Genomic DNA, 21,047 nt, shown 5'->3' with positions numbered 1-21,047 from the left:
CTCCTCCTCCTCCTCCTCCTCCTCCTGCTCGCCGCCGCCGCCGCCGCCGTCGCCGCCCGGGCCCCGCGGCTCCGTCCCCGCCGCCCGCGGGCCGCCGCCCGCATGTCGTGGGTGCCCGCCCCGCCGCCCCGCCGGCCCCGCCGCCCCGCCGCGCCGCATGCAGGTGAGCGGGGGAGCGGGAGCGGCCCCGCCGCCATGTCGGGCCCCGCCGGCGGCACCGCGTGAGGGGGGAGCGGGATCGGCCCCGCGGCGCGGCCCCGGAGGCCGCGGTTGGCGCTGCAGCCGAGCCCCGGGCGGCCGGCGGGGATGCCGCGGGGCTGCGGGGGGCGGCCGTGGGGGGAGCCGCGGCCGGGGGGCGAGTCCCGGCCCTGGGGTTGAAGCTCAGCCAGCGGACCGGTCCCGGCCGCGAGGCAGATCTCGGCCGTGGGACGGATCATGGGGCAGATCCTGGCCATGGGGTGAACCCTGGCCGAAGGGTGAATCCCGGACGTGGGGTAAATCCCGGTCATGGGGCACACCCTGGCCGTGGAGCGAATCCTGGCCATGGGGTAAATCCCAGTCGTGGGACGAATCCCAGACATGGAGTGAATCCCAGTCGTGGGGCAAATCCTGGTCGTGGGGTGAATCCCAACCGTGGGGTGAATCCTGGCCATGGGGTGAACCTCGGTCATGGGACAAATCCCGGCCGTGAGGCAGATCCCGGCCACAGGGTGAACGCCAGTAATGGGGTGAACCTCGGCTGTGGGACAGATCCTGGCCGTGGGGCAAATCCCGGCCATGGGGTGAACCCAAAGCATGTGGTGAAGCTGTGGGACAAGCACTTGGCCGCAGCTTCCTCCATGCCAGCCCACGTCCCATAATGGGACCTTCACCTGGTACCGTGGGTGACCCTCCAGCAGGTTGGTGAGGGTGTTTTTTGGCAAAGGATGTTTGTGGAGTGAGGGTGTGTTTGTAGTGAGGGTCGCTGGTCTCACCACCTTTCTCTAGTGGTTTCCCAGTGGTCCACAGCAGTCCCGTAGGAGGAGGATGACAGCAACATCACCTGCAATAAAACCTGTGCTGCCAGCCCAGGCCACAGTGCTTGCAAATAGTAGAACACACCTGAACACCGAGTTTTTGTCCCAGTTGGGGACTTGGTTTTTAAACTGAAGTGCTGGTGGTAAACATGGCCAAGGGCTCAGTTGCTCCACCAGCTTTTGTCTGACCTTCTGGAAATCTTTAGACCAGTGGCTTTAATCGGGCCATTTTGGAAACTTTGAATAGGCTGAGTATTTGTTTTGGGGAGGTGCAGCTTCTCAGGAGCCGGCCTGCTGATAAAGATTCTAGGTGGCCTTGGTTAAGCGGGGAATTTCCTACAGTTAAATTCATACCTGTGCCCTCCCCTCTCTGTGACACTCCCCCACCACCCAAAACTAGCGTGGAGGGGAGAACACCCCACCCTGAAGTCACTCAGGGTGCGCAGACATGACTGATGATGAAAGTGATGTTCGTGTGTTTATTTTTAAAAAGAAAAAAAATAGTACATTATTTCTAACGACAGCGTGACACAACCCAAGGAATTCCTAGAAGCTGTGTCCCGCTTTGGAGGGCCAGAAAGCTCTGAGGAAGGCAGAGCACGGCCTCTACAAAGGCGGGACTGCCAGTGACTTTACTTCTGTGTTCTCCCTGTGGAAAATGGGGAAATTTGTGCTGCCAAACGTCCCTCTCCCACGTGCTGGACGGTTGAGGTTTGCTTTGCGCCGCAGCCTGACCCAACTTCCTGGACGTAGCCCTTCTCCGTGGCTTTCCTTCCCCTCCCAGAGGGTGGTGGGAGGTTACTTCCAGCTTGATTTTATAATTTCTCTCCGGAGCAGATGGGCAGCGCGCGCTTCTGACATCTCGCTGCTCCGTGCTCTGGAATAACGATCCGCAGTATCGTGTGGACTCACCCAAACAGAACTTCTGCCTGAGCACCAACTCGGGCATTCAATCTCCTCCGGGGATTTTTGAAGATGCCAAAAGTCCTGTTACAGTTCAGCTGTTGGGTTTCACGGAGCGGTGGAAATTCTGCAATGCTCTGCTGTCTGCCACACAAATCCCGTTAAACACTTTCAGCTTTGTTCCCTTCTTGCTGTTAAAAGTGAGGGCGGGCTGCTCCAAGGGCTGAAGTACAGCACAACTTAATTTATTCCCTTTTATCTTCCCTTCCTACGGGGGCTCTTCCTCGCTCAGTTTGTGTATTTAATTGAAGGATAAAGTGCAGTGTAAATGGCTCACAGGCACTGCCGTGTTCCTGTGTGAAGTCCAGTTTTCTTCTGTGCTTGGAAGCAAGAGATTCACGTGCCAGGGGTAAGACAGGCTCCTCGTCGTCAGACTGTGGGAAAAACCCAGGCCTTTGCAGATCGATGTTAGTGGCTCCCGAGTTTCCCCCCAGGTTTGCATGGCAAACTTCTGCTGGCACAGCTCTGTCTGCGCGTGCGGTGCCGGAGTGTGACCCGTGACCGACAGAGCTGTGCCAGCAGAAGTCCCAGCTGCAGGAGCAGTTTATCTGCAGAAGTGCACTTTTACTGATAGAGCTTGTTTTCGTTTTTTAAAGGCTGTTTTTCCCTGTCTGCCAGTAGAGCACGGTGTTTCCAGGGATGTAGCGTGGTCAGGTGTTTGTTTGCCTGGCTCGGAAGGGAAGGGAAGGGACGGCTGCTCCGGGTGTATTTGCTGTGTGAGGCTCTCCTCTTCCTATCCGGAATCTGTAGGAGCTCCATCAGTTTGCAGTGGGAATTCTCTTGTGGAAGTAAGTGATGTTGCAGCTGCTTGTTTTCTTTTGGTCCAGAGGCATTGGTAAAACTTCCATTTCATGTTAAAACTGGGATTATCTTCTTCCCATGTGAACTGGGGTTGTTTTCCACTGACACCCTTGGTTTTGCCAAAAAACCAGGCAGGCTTTTGACCAAGTTGAGCTTTCACACCAGTCTTAGGAGAAATAAGCCAGAAGGTGATCCCAAGGTGCATGTGGACTCTGGTAGGAAAATGAAAAGGCACCAGTGGAGAAAAAGGAATTAATTTCCACACTGGGTAAGTCTCTACTTAATTTAAATCTAAACCACCAAGAATTAAAACTTATATTTAGGTAGATCACAGCAGCTGTTGACTTTTTTGTTCAGACTCAATGTGCACAAGTGGGGAGGTGTATTTCTTTTTTTTTTTTTGTTACTAAAACCTGCAGGAGGTCATTCTGGTTTTAAGGGGTAAAATTATGTATCTGTAACATGCATAATATCTAAGCAAACCTTTTTGAACTGCCCCCCAAAAATTCTAAAAAGAAGACGCTTGCGGGTTACTTGAGTTTAAAAAGGGAGATAAATCCAAATAAATGGCTTGCTTACTGTTTATTGGAAGGAGCTTTTGGGATGCCAAAAGGGCACTCGAGGCATGGGATGTAACCCGATTTGCATACTACTGAGAAAGCAAAAGCAACAGTGGAGCTTAGTTTGGGAGTGTAAGATGGCATTCGAGAAAACTTTAGAAAATAAGTTAAAATATGTCTTTGGCATATTTAGATTCAGGAGGATTTGCTGTGGATTTACTACTTTAGAGCATTAAATGCTAAGCCTCTTGTAATATTTTTTTTTTTTGGTCCAAGTTCTGTGGTTCCCTTGATGACAGGCTGTAATCAAGGCTTGGGTGCTGCTCACAGTGTAACTTCACCTGATTAATTCTTTGGGTTTCAGTGATTGGGCTGTGCAGCTTCTCCATCTCACCTGTAATGATAGAAAAGAAAAAAAAAAGAGACTGTTTTGGGATGTTTCTTTATCAAGATCTTTAGGTGGTGACAATAGTTCTGGAATTCTGCTGCTCTCCTTCTGTGTCATAAAAGGCTCGTATGAGGAGAGTTGAGAACAAGAAAAAAAATCCACCCCACCCTACCCCAAAAAAACCCCTCAACCCAAGCTGAACTTAGTCTGAATAACAGAGAGCAGTGGAAGAAAATCTCTCTGGAGCCCTGCTTAGAAGAAAAAGCTTTGCAGTTTCTTGGGCATCACCCAAAAAGCAACTTCAGGAGCGTTCAGACACCACCAGAAAGCAGTTTGACAAGTGGTCACTGAAATGGGATTAAAGATAGGCAGAAATACACTGTATGGTGTTCTACAAGAAACACATTTTATCCCTCTCAAGGGGAGGCGTTAGACCATCGCTCAGAAAAATGCTCCAAGGCGAAGAAAAATCAGCTCCAGGCAGTTTTAGCCACAGCTCAGGTGCAGTGAGTGAACCAGAGGGATTTTGGAAGCTGCAGCAAGGAATGGGACAGAGCCCCACTGAGCTGTGGGGTGTCTTGCACACCAGTAGTTTAACTTCACCTTGTAACCTGCACCTGTAAACAAGGAGCAGATAAGGCTGTGTGTGTGTGTCCACCCCTGCTTTGGCATTTCCTGATGTAAGTGGTTAATGGCATTTATGATTTACCTGTGGAGCCTTTCCTCTTCCCAAGTTATGCACACACCCGTGGTCTCTGGAGGCTGTGTTGGAAATGGGAATGTGAACCAAAGCTCCCGATTAGGGATCCTTCATCCACAGTTGCTGCTGCAAGTCAGCAGCTCCCCAGACTGCTGCTTCCAACTGCCTGAAAGTAAAGACCCAATTAAACATCTGAAATGCTTTTTGTAAAGGCCAAAAAGTATTTCTGGGCTGAGGCAGCTCCACAAAGTGCAGGAGAGGGAGGAATGCTTAGCCTCGTGTTGCTGCAGAGGGACCCCCCTCTTTGCTTTGGTGTCAAACGTATTTTTTTTTCAGTCCATCAGATTTCACAAGTATAAAGAGAACTACAAAAACCATAAGCTTTTGGTCAAGCTGTTAATAATAATCGGGATTTGTGGATGGTGCTCAAGTTCACTGTTTACCCTCTAGGGCAGCTGAATGAATTGCTCGGGTAGTTTCCCCCTCGCTTTTCAGGAATGCTTCCATCTGAGTGAACATCTTTGTGCCTTCTAATCACAAATTAGTTTTGCTTTCTTTTTTTTTTTCCCCTTCCCAAGAAATCAATCTAAAGGCCCTCTCAAAAGGCTCTGGCTTGGCTTTAGGAACAATCTAGAGAGAGTGCTGAAGACTTGCTTCTGCAGGTGTTTAGCTTTTCTTTTTTCCACGTGGAGAATATCCTTTGCTCTTCTCCCTGCTCCAGGCTGGGAGCTGGAGCAGAATTTAAACTCTCAGAAGGAAATGTGAAGGTGTCACCCAGTCATCCATGGGGATCAGCACAGGCAGGAACCACTGCCAGCCCCGTGGAACTGCCAGCCTTTCTTGGCCTTTCCAAAGAGCTGGTTCGCTCTCTCCTTGTTGGAGCACGTATTGGAATGCACTGCTCAGTCCCTGCCCTCTCCAGGTAAAAGAAAACACTCCTTTCCACATTTTCTGGGCCTTGTGGAACTTGCAGCACCGGGCAGGAAAAGGCCCATCGGGGCAGTACTGAGAGGAGTTCCAGCCAACTCGCTCCTGCTTCCTCTATAGCTTAAAACTCAATTTCTCTTTCTTCTGCCCCGCTGATTTCCAGCTGGCCCTGGAAGGAGCCAGCACAGGATGAATTCCCCGCCCCGCCGAAATTTCCACTTGTGAACGCCTTTCCTCTGAATCCCTTTTTGTTTTGGAAAGTTAAGAAAGCAAAAGGAGAGCAGGGGCCAGATGACTTCTCACATACCAGAACACAGTCCCAGGTGCCAGGAAGAGCCGGGTTCCCATTGTCAGCTGGCTCTTGGCTTGCAGTTCTTCCTCCGGCCAAATTGCATTTTACCACCGGGAGCAGTTCCGTCTGCAGGCACATGTTTGTACCTGTGCAGCGAGCCTCTTCCTTCTCCTCCTTAGTCTCCAGCAAAAGACTGTGAGGGAGTGGAGTTCACCAGACAAATTAGGAATATTTTGAGTGGGTGAGAGAAGCACATCTATTAAGTATTTTGAGACCAGGAGGTTTGAGACTAGTCCTGTGCTGAACTGCGAGGTGTTTTTCTGCTTGCTTCCAGGTACTGTCTGGGCAGGTGGAATAGTTCAGTTTTAAATCACTGGCCATTTATTTCATGGCAGGTCTGGACAAAACAACCCTGGACGTGTACGTGGGGGAGATGAGTATAACTCACAGGCATTTTCTACTTGGAAAATTATGTGGTTTAAAACCTGAAGCTGTCAACAAGGCTTCAGCATTCCTGAATCCATACCTGCCTCTTGCACGTACCACTGGGTCTGTGCTCTTGCTCTACACTCCATTTCTCTAAAGCAGGATGGCTTGGACTGTATTTCTCTTCTTTTAACTTCCTTTCAGAGAACTCTGCAATTAACTTCTCACCTGCCAGTATATTGAGAAATATCAGAAAACCAACCTGCTTGAAAAACTTCAGCAAAACTTGCCAAAGTTTTTTCGTGGCTTTAGGTGAAATCCCTTTGAGTGGCCGAACAGAGGAACCCCACACAGGTTCAACATCTCTTCTGGCACAGGTTGCTCAGAGAAGCTGTGTCTGCCCCATCCCTGGAAGTGTCCAAGGCCACGATGGAAGGGGCTTGGAGCCCAAACCAGTTTGTGATTCTATTTGGAAGTTTAAGTATGGTGTAGATGCTCGTGGGAAAGATTGGGATCATCAGATACAGAAGCAGCTGAAGAGTCTTTCGATATCCAAATAATATGCTTTGCTCAGGCTATCAGACAAGCTTTTTTTACTTCCTGGATTTAAAAAGCAAAGTACATTTAAATATACCCTATGCAGAACGGGGTTTATGCCTATAAACTGCTTTGCTTTAAACAGATCCCTTCCCTCTTATCCTGAGCATACAAGCCCAGCTACTTTGAGCACTGGGGCAGCATCCTGTGGCCTGTTCAAACTGGGCTCATTTATTGTGCCAACGATTGCAAAACAGTTTCCACTATTGGTGTGTACTTTTTCCTTTGGGTTTTTTTTCCTTTGTCTTCCTTTCTTTTAAAATCTTGACTCATCCAAACCTACCTGTAGCTGAACAGGGCAGGCCCTGTAACTTTAAAGCTGTCTGCAGTGAGTTTTTATGGTGGCAGGCTGTTAATTATTGCTGGGAAGAACAGATTGTGGGTGATAAGCCAGGCCTTATCTCTCAGTCGTGGAGGGAGAGTAGCTGAAGTGTTGCTGGGCTTTGCTTATTTTGTGAAAGTGCTGGCAGCCTCCCACTGAAAGGGGAATATAACGTCGTGGCCGTGGAAATAATCTCATTTCTTTTCTCCTAGCACCAACTTTTCTTTGAGGGATGAAAGGTTATTGATGATTCCAGCTGTACTTTAAAGAAAGGTTCATTGAGAAGGCCGCTCCCCGTTTACTGATTCGTGATTCCGGTGGAGTTTTCCCTCAAAAAAATAGGTCGATAGCTGACTCCTCTCCAGTTATTGATCCCGAGGAGTTGAATGAGACAAGGTGTTGGCTGGCAGCAACCTGAGCAGGGTCTTTGTCATTCCTGAGCGGTGACTGAATGGCTGTCGGATCAGGCTTGTCAATAAAGCAGCTCTTTCCCTCAGGGCTCCGAGGGACTTTCACACACCTCAACACTTGGAGCTTACTCTGCTCTGGCTGCTGGGAGTTTTCTGTCTCCCCAGTCCTCTGGCTGTCAAACCAGTCCTAGGAAAACCCGCTTTAAGCTCTGCCCCGTGCCCACAGCCCAGGAGAGCGTTTTTGTCTTGATCCGGCACTGGCCGCTTCCCTCCCCACGCTCCCAGTGACTTCAGTTCCTAATCCTTTAAGCCACTCTGTCCTGGATCTCATTAGAAGCCCAGCACTCTCCAGGGGCTGGAGCAGCATTGCAAATGGGTCATTTCTCTGGAACACTGAGAGATACTCGCGTAAATAAATAAATATACTATTTAAACCAACCCTTTGGGGGCTTCTGATTAGATTTATTTACAGGCTGGCTGTTGAAACTCTTCTTGCTCTATAATAGCCCCTTGTCAGCATTTCTGTTAAGCAGAGCCTTACTTTTTGGGAGTGACCTGCCCCGTGTTTGCATGTAAACCAGCCCCAAGAGCTCCTCTGAAAGCATAAAAGTATAAAAGGCACCTGCAGACAAAGGCAGGTATCACTCTGTGACTCGGTGCAGATATTCAGGAGCTGCCATGCACACAGTGAGAGGTAACTGGCTACTTCCAGCAGAGCAGAAACTGTTCTTTTGGAGTGAAAACTGAATGTTAACTAAGTACAGAAATAAAAATTCCCTACGTAATGCTATTTAGTTTTGCCATGCAGTAAATAGTTCAGCTGTTCTTGTAAGTGGGGGTGTGACACGGAGGAAGAGGAAGGGTGGAAACCTGGATGTTCTTATGTTACCTGTGATTTAAGAAAAGAGCCTGTGCTTCATTTAGAGGAGATGAGGAAAGGGGGGAATAACTAGTGGGTATATGTCAGTAGGACAATTAACATTTCCATCAAGTGTGTGCCAGTTGGCTCTAGAATTAATCAAATACAGCTCGTTCCCTCCCTTCCCGCTCCTCCCCTTGGCTTTTGCTGGTTTTCTCCAGGGTTTGCTTCTATGACTGCTCTGTTTCTCTGGCCTTTTATGGTCTCTGTTGGAGTGATAACAGGAAGCCCCCTGAGATCCCACCACTGCTGAATTTACTGCCAGCTGCAGGTTCATGGTTACCTCTTACCTGTCCCTGTTCCCACCACCAACTTTTATTTCCCTGTGCTCTGTGCCAGAGAGGATTGAGTCTGTTCCCTTCTCCTTCCCAGCACAAACATCCTGGGCAATTACACCTGAGAGGAACAGCTCTCCATCCTATCAGCACCAGTACAGAGATCCCCAAAAGATTCAAGTTAAGGAACTAAAAGGCTGAACCAGAGGGTTGCAAAGATGTTTAACTCTCTTCCTGTTTGTAGGATACTTACTCATGGCCAAGGAGTCTCTATTTATGTACTTTGATTATACTTTCCTCTAAGATCGTTTGAAATCTCCTCAGAAATTGTTTTTGTTTTTTTTTTTAATTTAAAACCCACGAGGAGGCATTTGTATTTGTTTCCCTGCTAATCTTTTCTCCCAAACAGGTTACTTGGAATAAGAAACTGAAAAGAGAGAGTTACCTGGGATGGTACACTCTGGGTGCTCGTTGGGCTCTTGGTAGAGACAGTGGACACAGAGGTGGCTGGACACATTCCTGCAGGGAAGAACCGTGAAGAAGGCTCAGATCCAAGCAAAAGGCTATCAAAATTCCCCACTCCCCAATATTTTCCTGCTGGTCTATGCACAGTAGATACCATATATATGGATATACAAAGTAGTTTACCGTAAGCTAACACATCTATACATATCCCACTATTACCAGTGTTTTTTAAAATCCCCCTAACATACCCTTAAAAAAACCACCTGATTTTCCTGATTTTCCTTCCCCCCTCCCAGAGTACTTGAGCCAATTTTTGTATTAGTGGGTATTGGCTGTGCTTCTCAGCTCCTTAGGGAGGCCAGAATGGGGAGACTTTTGTCACACACTCCTGAGAGCAGAGCACGCTTAGTGCAGACGAGAGCCTTTCTCCTCTCCCTCTGCAGCCCTTCGGGCCTGCTTACAAAATACATAAACAGATATTCACATCACAGATCAACAGATAAAAATGTTTTCCGGCTCCCAGTCCGACTTCCCAGCGTTAAACAACACGTGCCCGTGTGTACACACACGCACACGCTCCCGCCCCGTCAGCACCGGAGATTCCTGGCAGGGATCACCCTATGGAAGGGGCTGGCCGGCGCAGAGGAAGGAGGAGTGATTCAGGCCTGTCTGCTGCATAGTTTTCAAAATGCTTCAGCACTTTGACTCATCCATATACAGAGGCTGGGGGAAGGAAAAAAAAAAAAAAAGGATCACAAAGAATGTCACTCTGATGGAGGGAGGGTTTGGAGTTGTTCCAGACATCCATGAGCACAGGGCTGCAGGGAGATGCAGCCACAGCTCTTTTCCATTTGCTCCCTCGTTAGAGACAGGCAATTCATTTATGCATTGAGGTATGAAAGAGCTTAAACAAAACGTGTTGTAGTCACTGTAATTTAAGAAATGCATCCTCCACCCTCCCTGGGGAAGGGACTGCTTGTCTGAAACCCAGAAGCTCCTGTTGTTTGTTGCCCAGAAAAACATACCTTCAGATTAAAAGCCTGTGGTGCAGCCTCGCAGCTCAGCCTTTCTTCTTTGACACTCCACACCTTCAGTACTGTTCCATTCTGCCTTTTTTTTTTTTCCAGGCTTTAAATGATAGTCAGCGTGGGCCATACACGAAAAAAGCAGTCAGTAAAACAGCATAAAAAAACAGAAGTCAAAAAAAAAAGGCAGGCACAGGCCTACTGCTGGCAAACCCAGGACCTGCCCCTGGCCCTTCTTATATACACCTAAGATAGGGCTGCTTAAGCTCACCTGGGACCACACTTAGTAATCCTGCTCTGCCAGCGAGCTTCAGGTTTTTGGGGATGGACTCGGACCCAAAGACTTATGTTAGGAACCCCCAGAGCTTAAATATTGTTCTTACTAAGGCACCGGTGTTGTCAACTTCAGGTTTTCTTTAATTTACACAAAATCAGGAAGAGATTTTGTGTTTGATTTACACAAAATCAGGGTCACACTATACGGTTACATGACTAGATCTGTAGCAGAGAGCAGGTTTTCGAAGTCTGAAGTTTTCCAAGGCGAGCCTTTAGAAGAAAAGCCAGTGAAAATTTGCACTCATGCGCATCTGATTTTGGGATTAACTGATTCAGGGAACTCAGTGTAGCTCCCTGAAGACTGAGCAAAAGCAGGCTGGGATTTCTGGATATTGTTTTAGTTCCAGGACAAGCAGGCGAACGAGGCGAAATTCGTTTTTGGCCTAAAAAAGAAATACACATAGTGGCTTTCAAGTCTTGCTCAATGTTGCTGTTATGTAGAAGGAAAAAAAAAGTATATTTGATTTAGGTTTGTTTTCCCTTTTCTGTAACTGTGGCAATGACACTGCTGCCTGTTTGACTCACTGCGATTTCAAAGCCGTATTAAAGTGAGTAACAGCTGAAAAATGTGCGTGTCTTTGCCTCACAGCTCAGGGCTCATTTCTTTGGAAGGCCTCTGACAGCCACCAATCACTCTGAATTGGCAGAGCACTTGTCTTAATGAGTGATACTTCAACATAATTTAATTGGGTGCCCTGCCGGGGAGGAAACTGCAGTCCCGGAGCTTTCGGATGGTGTCACCTGGGCAGTGGTCATCTCTGGGCTGCTGTGCATGAGCATGGGGTGACTCAGATGGTCTCACCACCGTGGGTTTAGGGACTTCCACCACGCAGCACTCGCCCAGATCCTGGGAGCTGGACAGCAAAGTTTGCCATGCCCTGGGTCCAGATGTGCTGAAGTACAGATTGTTTCGAGTGTGACAGATTAAACAGCAAAACAAAGACCCACCTGGATCAGTTCAAATGTCTGATGATTAAGACGTAGAGATTGTAAAAGCTCCCTTCTGCCATAAACCCTTTGCTGGCTTTCTGCTCCATTTTCCCCCTCAGAGCTTTTGTGTTTCCCCTTAGAAATCTGTTCAAGTGCTCCTCAGTTCTGCACATGCACTTGTTGAAGAGTGAAGATAAATCCAGCAAAACCCAAGCAGTAGAGATTTAGCACTCCCAAAGCACGGCCTGTTTGTGTTGTTTGATTTTGGGGTTCTGGGACGAGGAGAGAAGGATTTCAGGTCTAATCCCTTGTCCTTAAGTAACCCGTTCATTCACGGCCCCGCTCCGGGCAGTGTGAGCGCAGAATCCTCTTATCCCGTGGCTCTCCTCGCCGTGTGACTTCACCTGGAAATAGCAGGGGGCTATAATTAGATGTGGGGCTCGCATTTGCCCCTGGAATTTCCCTGGGCATTCGGGAAGGAAGCAGCAGACCTGTAACTGAGACCCTTCTCAGGGGACAGCCCTGCCAGCTCCCGCTGCCGTGCGATGCCGGAGCGCGGCTTCGGCTGCCTGCGTCAGCTGGAACAAACTGCAGTGCTGTACGCTCCTAAAGGGTCTGTGGGATGTCTCTTTGGTTGGACTTGCTGAAAAAAACCTCAGCTTGTTTCCTCAAACGTAGCTGTTTTAAGAGCTTCACAGCTATTGCAGCCAGTTGTAGGAGAGGTGTGGGGGAAAAGCTGCATCCTGTGGAGCAGCTGCTTTGGATTTGTGTAAAATCGAGGCTTGTGGATTTTGTGTGTCTGGGGAAGAAAAGACCAGGAAACAGCAAACTCACCTAACCTTGTGTTTTATAACCAAACACACCCAGTCCTGCTCAGCACAACGGTCTGGGGAGGTATGGAAGAAAATGTCTCCTGATGTTTTTGAGTGGGACATTGGAGCTCCCTTCTGACTAGAGTCAGGACAATGAGATGGGATGAATCTGGTGTGCCCTTAGGACATGAGTGCATCTGATATTCCTGTTTTGCACTGGGCTGGAGCCCCGTGTGCCCAGAACTAACAAGAACTTTACCTGAGCTCCTGGGTCATTAGGAGTGGAAAGGTCTTGGCTGCTCCCAAACACGAAGAAGCACAAAAGAGAAAAGCTGGATAGTTGATGGGAAAATGGAGCTAACGAACATGAGACATGAACTCCAGGACGTGTTGCTGCCGAGTGTCCCCGGGGCAGGGCGATGAAGGAGCGCTGTCGAGTGGCAGATGGTAACGCTTGTGGTGGTCTTTCAGACTAACAGGGATGCCAAAGGAAAAATATGATCCTCCAGATCCTCGCAGAATTTACACCATCATGTCAGCAGAAGAGGTAGCCAACGGGAAGAAGTCACACTGGGCTGAGTTGGAGATCTCAGGTGAGTTGGTTGGGGTTTGAATTCCGGTTGTTGCTGCCCCAGATCACAGCAGACGCTTCCAGGCAGGGGATCCTGTTGGGAACGTGGTTTTTCTGGGGGAGGAGGAGGGGTACTGGACTTCCACGCTGGAAATCTCATCATTCTGACGTCCCCTGCAGTTTGTATCCGATGGTTCCAGAGTGAAGGGGTGGTTCCTTGCTCTTCTCTTCCAGGCAGAGTGCGGAGCTTAAGTTCGTCGCTCTGGTCGCTGACGCACCTGACGGCTCTGCACCTCAATGACAACAATCTTACTCGCATTCCACCTGATATTGCCAAGCTCCACAATCTGGTTTACCTGGATCTGTCATCCAACAAACTCAGAAGTTTACCAGCAGAACTAGGAAACATGGTGTCTCTCAGGTGAGAGGAGTTATTCTGGTTGACCTCTCAAAATTTTGTATCGTGGGATCGGGAGCGAGAATTTCAGTTTGCTTTCTGTTCTTGTGTTCCAAACAATCCTGAAAAATTCCAGATTGGTGCAGAGCTTCAGTTCTAGTAATTACTTTTGGCTTCACTGCCCTTCTTTTCTGATCACTGATACATCACTGTAAGCTGTAAGTCTTCTGTATCACTGTAAGTCTTCTGCTCTGAAACATTCTTTGAGGCTTGGTGATTGCCTGCAGTTTAAATTCTCCTTGGTTTCATTTTGCGTTTTGGAGGTTTTGTGGCTTTTTTTTTTTTTCCCCCCTAATGAGTGTATTTCCCCTGTGCTTTGACACAGGAAGATTGGCATATCTTTCCATAATAAATTCAGGGTGAAAAATGTCCTCTTTGAAGATGAGCAGCGTACAGTGCATCGGGAGTTTTCTTGTGCAGTGATACTCACCCAAAGTGTTTTTGCATTTGCTGCAGGGAATTGCTTTTAAATAACAATCTGTTACGGGTTTTGCCTTATGAACTTGGACGGCTCTTCCAGCTACAAACCCTGGGTTTGAAAGGTGAGCTCCTTCCAGTTCCATAATCCTACAAGTACTCAGGAATTCCTGAGGGGTCTGGGCTCAAAAGCTTTGTCTGTCACCTCAAGGCTTTTTGACAGTTTTTGTGAGATATTACACTCATCACCCCGCTGCTGTTTTCTGCTGTTGGCAGGCAATCCTTTATCCCAAGATATTCTCAGCCTCTACCAGGATCCAGACGGAACCCGAAAGCTACTGAACTACATGCTTGACAATCTAGCAGGTACAGCCCCTACAGATCTGGTGGACAAGGGGGGTTTAAAAGTAGAGTTTGCTGCTAAAACAAGATTCTGATCCACTGCAGTGTTTCCTACCTGCTTTAGCATTCTTGTCAGTTGGCTCCAGTCATGCCCACAAACACACCCTCACACACCCTGCAAGAGGCTGGCATGGATTTTCTGAGCTTCTCCCGTGTTACAGCCAGCTGTTCCCACTGCTTTCTGCTTGAAACCCTTCAGTTACCAACCAAGTGCAAAGTTTTCTTTGCTGAAGCCGTTTTGGTAGCTCCCACGAAAAGTGATCATCTGAATGCACACAGAATGTCAAATTTAGACTGAGAAACACCAAAGCCATTAAGAACATCCAGTACCTGACTTAAATCCTGCTTTCTGGTTCTGTGACTGGGCCTTCTGCTTTGCCACTTGATGTCCCCCAACTGCAGGGATGATGGATATAGGGCAAAGTTCTTGGAGAAGGGATGTCTGAAGCACACCAGGATTTACCCCTCCTTCTTAAGGAGATTATTCAAGCTGCAGGAATATTTCGGTGGTGCTTCTAAATCTGAAAAAAAAAAGAGACAAAACCAGTCATGAATCTTACAACTGACAATTTTTCTCTTACTAGAGTCATTTAAACGATTTTCACCTCCCCTGGAGCATAAAAAGACTCGGGGAGTTGGGGGTACAAAGCACATTATTGTTCAGTCACCGTTTTGACTTAAAAATTACAACTTACAAAGAGAAACCCTGAATTAATCACTGGTTTAATTTTTTTTGTAGTTCATCCAGAGCAGCTGCCTCCAAGGCCATGGATTACTTTAAAAGAACGAGACCAAATTCTGCCCTCAGGTAACTCTGTGGTTCTTACCCCTGTGTTCACACAACACCACACTGAAAAACTTGCCTTGGGCTTCATTTTCCTGGATCAGAGTGAAAACAGCAATTTGTGTTCATTTATGCTGGAACAATTAACGTATGGCTGTGCTGTAAATACAGTTTTTGTCATTTGACTGGGATGCTGGTATTTCTTTTCTGTGTTAGGCTTTGTCATAACTCTTCCAGCCACTCTTGCCCAAGCGAAAGAGTTCATAATTGTAATTTTCAGGGGTTGATAACCTTTCCCTTTCTTTCTTCCTTTCCCTCCAGCTTCATTTACAGTTATGTGTTACAATGTGTTGTGTGATAAATACGCCACCCGGCAGCTCTATGGCTACTGCCCATCCTGGGCACTCAACTGGGAGTACAGGAAAAAGGGAATCATGGAAGAAATCGTCAACTGTGATGCAGATATCATTAGTCTTCAGGTAACTGGAAAATAACTGCATTTTCCATCAGCAGCAGAAAACATGAATTAAATGTTCATTAAATTAGAATTAAATGTTCCCTTGAGAACATCATAGTCACCTGCTGGATACCAAATTCCAGGGCTTCCCAATACAAGCTCTGTGCTTGTGGGATCAACCTCTGAAATCCTCTGGGAGCCCAAATGTTACCACAAAGAGAAGGTCTCGTTCCAGAGCGGTGAGAGACCGTTGTGCCGAAGGGCTCCCAGGTGAAATATCAATCCCTCCTGGATATCTGTCAGCCTCTCCCAAGTGTTAACCCAGGACGGTATCCGCATTCCAGTGTCAAAAATACCGGGTGCAATCTCCTGCTATTCCAAAGACACCTGTCACTTCACCTTTGTGAGGGACCCCAGGGTGTCCAGGGATGCAGACGAGTTCCCAGCAGGAAGCACTCCCAGTGTAGGCAGTGACATGGCTTGTGCAAACAGCAGCTCTTCGCTCCGGTGGGAGCTCCTGACCGCAAGCCAAGGCGGGCACGTGGAAGGGTTCCCCTTCACTTCTCAGCCCGAGGTGTTTGTGTTCAATTCCAGGAAGTGGAAACAGAGCAATACTTCACCCTTTTTCTGCCAGCCTTGAAGGAACGGGGATACGACGGATTCTTTTCTCCGAAGTCACGTGCCAAAATCATGTCCGAGCAGGAGAAAAAGCATGTGGATGGCTGCGCCATATTCTTCAAAACTGAAAAGTAAGGGGCAGGAGCAGCTTTTTAAAAACAGTTCAAACCTCAGAACAGTTCTCAGTGATTAGGATGAAGTCTCCCAAAGCCTGAGCTCCCTTTGGGAGTTTTCGCTGTTTCCGGAAGCAAAAATACACCTTTCGGATCACGTCTAGAAACAGCTGGAGTGGTTTGGGATGGAGGGAGGGCTGTGAGAACAGACAAGTAGTGGGTTTCACACAGTGGCACCACGGGGGCTGTGGGTCACCCCTGCTGACAGGTGGTTCCCTGTGTTGGCTCAGGTTCACGCTGGTGCAGAAGCACACGGTGGAGTTCAACCAGGTGGCCATGGCCAACTCGGAAGGGTCGGAAGCCATGTTGAACAGAGTGATGACCAAGGACAACATCGGAGTCGCCGTGGTGCTGGAGGTGCACAAGGAATTATTTGGAGCAAGTGAGTATGGCCGTGGTGGTGTTTCCAGGGGTTATTCAGTTCCACGGAAAGGCACGAGTTATTTCTAGTAAATCCGTCTCCTAGAATACTACTCCCAAGCTTTTGTCCCTCCTTACTTTGTTAAATTCTGCTTGAACAACCCAGCTTTCCCAAGGCCACTGTATTTACACACATTTGCTCTTACCGGTGGTTGACAATAATGTTCAACTTCTATTTTCAACCCTCTTTTTTCTCCCCTTGATTGACTCCTTCCACCCTCCCCCAGTAATTAGATGTCAGTGCTAACATACTGACGTGGAAGAAGGAGATCATCAGGTATCTTTTCCTGCCTCTTGATTGACTGACTGTCACATTTTCATTAAGTTTGATCAAGATGCAGCAGACAATTCCAACATAGATAAAATTGCCACCCTGCTCTGTCTGCGTGGCTGGGGTTTGATGGCTTCAAAGGAAGAGAACAGCTAAATTCCAGGCCTGGAAGGAGCTGCCTGGGACTTTGTGCCCCACCTTGCAGCTCAGGTAAACAGTAAAAACAGCGACAGTGTTTCGCACCCAGGTACATTCTGCAGGCATATCAGCAGGTTTGAGCAATGAAAACACATCCATCTGATGGTGTGTGTGACACTGAGCCCTGAGTAGCTACACCCCGAGGATTAACAGGTGGGGGAGCAACCTTTCACTGCCAGAATTGTACCTGTCTGTCCAGGTATGAAATCGCTTCACGTGGACAAGCAGCTGCTCATCGTGGCCAATGCCCACATGCACTGGGACCCCGAATACTCAGATGTGAAACTCATCCAGACCATGATGTTTGTCTCGGAACTGAAAAACATCCTGGAGAAAGCCTCGAGCAGGCCCAGCAGCCCGACAGCAGATCTGAACTCCATCCCTCTGGTGCTGTGTGCGGATCTCAACTCCCTGCCTGATTCAGGTAACACTCACCTTCACTTTTAACTTGCCTTTTTAGAGCGTTTGAATCCTCGTTTTCCTCTGAGGGTGACGGGGCGGTTTCCACTTCCCTGGGTAGGTATGGATGAAAGCTCCCCTAGGAACAGCTGTCTTTGGAATCTGAATGGAGAGACTGGGAGTCCTCTGGTTGAGTCACCTGCTTTCTGTAGTCGGCTCTATGCTCCAGGAAAGCTGGTGGTACCTACAAAAGGGTAGGAAAGCACAAATAGATCTTAAATAAATCATTAAATAAATCCCCGTGCCTGGAGAAGCAATAACAAGTAGGAAACGTGCGAGTTCCTGATAAAAACTTCCTAAGGAGAGGGATTTGCTTTGCTAGTTAACATCTTTTCCAATCTCCTGACATGTCTCAGTGGTGTTTTGGTTTTTAACTCTGAGGCCAACATTCCCTGAGTCCTGTGTCCCTAAATCCCCTTGCCAACAGGTGTAGTGGAATACTTAAGCAACGGCATAGTGGCTGACAACCACAAGGACTTCAAGGAGCTGCGTTACAACGAGTGTCTCATGAACTTCAGCGGGAACGGGAAGAACGGAGCTTCCGAAGGCAGGATCACGCACGGCTTCCAGCTCAAGAGCGCCTACGAGAACAACTTGATGCCTTACACCAATTACACTTTTGATTTCAAAGTAAGCAGCCATTTGTCTTAATTCCCTGACACCCTTGGGTGTCTTTCCCTCGGCCCCTGTAAGCGCTTCGTTGCTGCTTCCTACTCGTGCTGTTCCTGCCGCTCGCAGCTTTATGGTTTCCTGGAATTTTTGGGCTTCCAGCCTGGCTGTGGCCAGTGGTTTAATGGGAATGGGATGTCTTCCCTCAGTCCCAGGGCGGTGCCTCTCGCCGGTCCCCGTTCTCACGCCGGTGTCTCTCCCTCTCTCCGCAGGGTGTGATTGACTACATTTTCTACTCCAACACCCACATGAACGTGCTCGGAGTCCTGGGGCCTTTGGACCCTCAGTGGCTGGTGGACAACAACATCACTGGGTGCCCACACCCCCACATCCCCTCCGACCACTTCTCCCTGCTCACCCAGCTGGAACTCCACCCTCCGCTCCTGCCTCTCGTCAACGGGGTGCACCTCCCGAGCCGGAGGTAGTGCCGCCCTGCCCCTGGAAGGGCACGGACCTGTTCCCACGGACCTGTACAGTTGTAAATCCAAGTATATAGGAGTGAAGTATGGCCAACCTTAAGCTGCTGCTTCGAGCTCCTTTTCCTTATGTGTTTGATATGAGATTTTTGCACATTTTGGTGCATATTGGTATCATTTGGCACTAGGGCTGGAACCAAAGTATTATTCCCCTTTCCAGGTTTTTAATTTAATTTTTTTGTTTTGGGTTGTTTGGTTTGTTTTTTTTTTATTTTATTTTAAACTGGCTTTTTGTTTTCAGTAGGAAGCTGCACTTCTAAACGGACAAATGAGATTAATAACTTGGCATTTAACATATTTCAAGGTAATGCTTTTTTCCAGAACGTGGCGAAATGAGCCAACCTTTTAAGACAAAAGAAAAGCAAAACTAGAGATGGTTGTTTTGTAGGAAGAATATTAGAAATACTGTTTGTTTGAACCCAAAACAGAGACTGAACTCTGCATCCAACATAAAATTTGCACATTAGTGAAGCACTTAATACATGACTATAAATGATTGGCGGCGTGGCCCTGCCCCTCGTCTCACTACTATCAGAAAACCAAAGATAGCCAAATATCTGTGATCAAATTCGAGCTCTAAATCCTCCTGATGCCAATTTATTTGGGAGCTGTTGTCGGTCAGGGTTGAATTAAAAAGCTGCTGGTTCCTTCCCAACTGTTAATGCTCTTTTGGATGTGTTGGAAATCCTTTTTTCCTTCCTTTTAATGCTCTGGGTGGCCAGTTCAAAACCTTGTGCCTGAAGAGGCATTAAACATGATGCAGTTTTCTGAAAAAACAAAACAAAACACAAACCTGTTTGGCTGCTTAATGTTTAAAAAAAAAAAAAAGGCACAGTGATAGGAAAAGGTCGTGTCTGTGTTTTTAAGTTTTTCTTTATTCTGCTTTTTTGCTGCTATAAGATTTTCTTGAATTTCTATTTGAAACTTTTCATGCACTTTACTGTTTCTAGTCTCCAAATGTGATATTTTTAATAAATGAAAAACATTTTCCATGATGTGAATGAAATTTTTAAGCAGATTGATAAGCCTATATTTATGTCTCATTCGTATACTTTAAAAAAAAAAAAAAAAAAAGTCCAATTTAAATTGTGAAATTAGTTTTAAATACTAAGGAGCCATCTTCTGTCTTGCAAAACTGCCAAGTCAGGCTGTTTCTCTTTAATTAAACATTTCCTTTGTTGTGGATATTATCCATAGGGGGAAAAAAAGACCCCAATTAGAGGAGAAACTGTTCCCTGACTCTGGTTGGAGGTTGGGGAGGGGGTGGGGTGGGCCAGAATGCAAAAATGGGTTCAACAAAACGACAACTTTTCCCTTGGAAAAGAAGTGCCTAAAAAATGGAGGCATCATTAGTGGTCTGTGATCAATTGGAAGCAATGGGAGCTGGGGAAAATTCCTGTGTGGCACCTGATTTGTGCAAAAAAAACCAAAAACAACAACCCCAAAAAAAAAGAAAAAAAAAAAAGCCCTTTACAGAGATTGATTTTCCTCTGGGTGCAGGTATCTCTGAATATACCTCAGCCTTCCCCACCTGACTATGGCACATGGATTTGAGAGTACTGGAAAGTAGAATAGCATGAAAAACTTAATTCTGTGGACATTACCTTTCCGTAACCAGCTGCTGTATGTTTTTTTTGTGAAGGGGGGGTGTGCTTTTCTCTGGAGGTGTGCACTGACCTGCTCCTCCTGTTCCTCCACGCACGGTAACTCCCAACGTGAGCAGTGTTTCCCACCATACTTCACTCCCAGTATTTTTTTGAGCTGTTTGTATAAAATGGAATTTCCAAGTCACCCATGGTTGTCTATGAACTGCAGAGGAGTTTAGTAATAAAAACACAAACCCAGCACCAATGTTTTGTAATAATCAGGGTGGGAGAGGATGGGGATGGAAAAAACCCAAACCCTGGCAAAGGTGAGCTGCTCAAGTTGGATTTTCCTTTGGTTTCTAAAGGTGGAAGTATTCCATTGCGGGAAGGTGTTCCATTGGATTTTCTCTGCTGCCAAATGCACTTCCCAACACCCATCACACCGTGTGGTTTTTAACACAGAAATGTTTTTTTAACAGACACTGCACAAAAAACAAACAAACAAACAAACAAAATCTTGTTTATGTTTCAGTCAATGCACATGTTTACCTGCCTTTCTCCTGTCCAGCTCCCTTCTGTTTTCACTTCCCAGCAGGAGCAGTGAGGGGATGGTGCTTTTTTCCCAGCTGTTCTCTCCATCACCACTCCTCAATTCCCAGCATGTCGCAGCCAATATCTGGAAAAAAGGCTCCAAGCCTTTCCCTGCTCCTTCCTTTCAAAACCACGGTGCCTGGTGTCCACTTCCAAGCGACAGCACTGCCTAAAGCAAGCAGAGAAAACAAAATCCAACACCCTTCTACAAGCAACTTTTTAAAACTCAGCCTGGTAAATCTGTTCCATATGGGGGTTTTGTGTGTGTAAATATATACATATATATATATATATATATAAAAAGAGAATTTTGTACAATGCAGCTGAATATTTT

General features: G+C 47.3%; 1 protein-coding gene across 1 annotated transcript; it reads left to right on the top strand.

The window, feature by feature from the left end:
* The first annotated feature begins 100 nt into the window (after positions 1 to 100).
* CNOT6L (CCR4-NOT transcription complex subunit 6 like) lies at positions 101 to 19,542 on the top strand. The gene is made up of 12 exons (XM_027741191.2): positions 101 to 163; positions 12,636 to 12,757; positions 12,970 to 13,156; positions 13,649 to 13,734; positions 13,886 to 13,975; positions 14,751 to 14,819; positions 15,117 to 15,274; positions 15,847 to 16,001; positions 16,274 to 16,425; positions 17,132 to 17,356; positions 17,819 to 18,021; positions 18,273 to 19,542. Exons 2-12 carry the CDS (start codon positions 12,646 to 12,648, stop codon positions 18,483 to 18,485), a joined length of 1,650 nt encoding a protein of 549 aa, XP_027596992.1. The 5' UTR covers positions 101 to 163; positions 12,636 to 12,645; the 3' UTR covers positions 18,486 to 19,542.
* Positions 19,543 to 21,047: the final 1,505 nt, after the last annotated feature.

This window comes from Pipra filicauda, unplaced genomic scaffold (assembly GCF_003945595.2).
Source record: "Pipra filicauda isolate LSUMZ 115617 unplaced genomic scaffold, ASM394559v2 scaffold347_size1265977_pilon, whole genome shotgun sequence".
NCBI lineage: Eukaryota > Metazoa > Chordata > Aves > Passeriformes > Pipridae > Pipra > Pipra filicauda.
This window is presented reverse-complemented; position numbering and strand designations above follow the sequence as displayed.